At 34.6% G+C, this 1,305-nt stretch overlaps 1 protein-coding gene across 1 annotated transcript in view; it reads left to right on the plus strand.

Annotated features, from left to right (window-relative positions):
- PAK3 (p21 protein (Cdc42/Rac)-activated kinase 3) overlaps window positions 1–1,305 on the plus strand; it is a 72,258-nt gene that overhangs the window by 56,951 nt on the left and 14,002 nt on the right. Inside the window, exon 10 of the mRNA XM_009327837.1 lies at window positions 875–987. Within this exon, the coding sequence (XP_009326112.1) occupies window positions 875–987 (113 nt within the window). The remainder of the gene's footprint in view (window positions 1–874; window positions 988–1,305) is intronic.

Below are 1,305 nucleotides of genomic sequence, written 5' to 3' on the forward strand. Positions count from 1 at the left end.
ATTAGTAATAAACAGACAAGGTGGCGTCTTAGAGAATCCCGTTGCTCTTTGGGGCTACAGCTTAAGATTTCTGATTTATCATTTCTGGCTGTCAGCAAATACATCTGAATCTTACTGGTAGTTTCTCACCCACCTGCAGTGCTGCACTTTATAACTGCTCTTAGATCCCTTGTAGACCTCTATCTAAAAGCTCTAAGCCCTGCTTATAACCCTGGGTGTATCCGTAAAATACCATAACATGGATTACTTTTTTTAAACCCAGAAAATAACTGCAAATCTAGACTGTGTTAAAGAATGTTATTTAGAGTTCCAAAATCAAATTCAAGACGTTAGGAAGTGCTAGGATTGTATTTTTTTTATTGTGTAACCTTTATGATCTTTTTAGTATGGCATTTTATATGTAACATACGTGTTTTCTTTCAGTTATGCAGTCAAGTTAAGAATAATGGCAGTTGCTGAAATAATGATCAAAAATCAAATAAGTGCTGAAGTATTACCAGCTGTTTTTATATATTTTCACAGTAACAAAATCATTTCCTGCTTGCAAAACGTGCATGAATAATAATAGTGGTGATAAACTAAGGCCATTTGAGAAGAATGTAGGTCCAGAGAGTGTTAGAGATTTGTGGTTGATAGTTTAAAGACCATTTTTACAGATTTTACAAGGCAAAATATATATGGCCATGTGTCCTGTAACTAGCACCCAAGCTAGCAGAGAAATAGGGTGTTGTAATGTAAGTTACGGAGCTCTTATGTCTAATAACAAGACAGTTTGGCACAGCTCTGCTACGTCATTCCAAAAACACTCACTCCGTGTTCATTCTGAACTCATGCAACAGACCACTCAAGTTAATGGTTTTCAATGTCATTTTAGGTGGCCATAAAGCAAATGAATCTCCAACAACAGCCCAAAAAGGAACTAATTATTAATGAAATCCTGGTCATGAGGGAAAATAAGAACCCCAATATTGTTAACTATTTAGACAGGTAAGTAGTTCTGGTCTTATCACGTGAATGTTCATTTACGTACTGCAAGCCAAAGATTAAAAAAAACTTTTGGTCGCTGACAGAAAATTGACCTCCTTGTTTTTTATCTACTCATATACAATGTATGGGAGGAGATTGCATTTTGTCTGCATTAATCTTTTCTGGCATATATAGTTTAAAGACTGTTTTCAAAAACCTGGATCAGCCATATCTTACTAAAACAACAGCCTGTAAGTTCACTACCTCCATGTTTTGCTGTTTGGGGTTTTTTGGTTTGTTTTTTTTTTTTTTTTTTTTGTTTTTTTTTTTTTTTTTGTT

This window comes from Pygoscelis adeliae, unplaced genomic scaffold, assembly GCF_000699105.1.
Source record: "Pygoscelis adeliae isolate BGI_AS28 unplaced genomic scaffold, ASM69910v1 Scaffold14, whole genome shotgun sequence".
NCBI lineage: Eukaryota > Metazoa > Chordata > Aves > Sphenisciformes > Spheniscidae > Pygoscelis > Pygoscelis adeliae.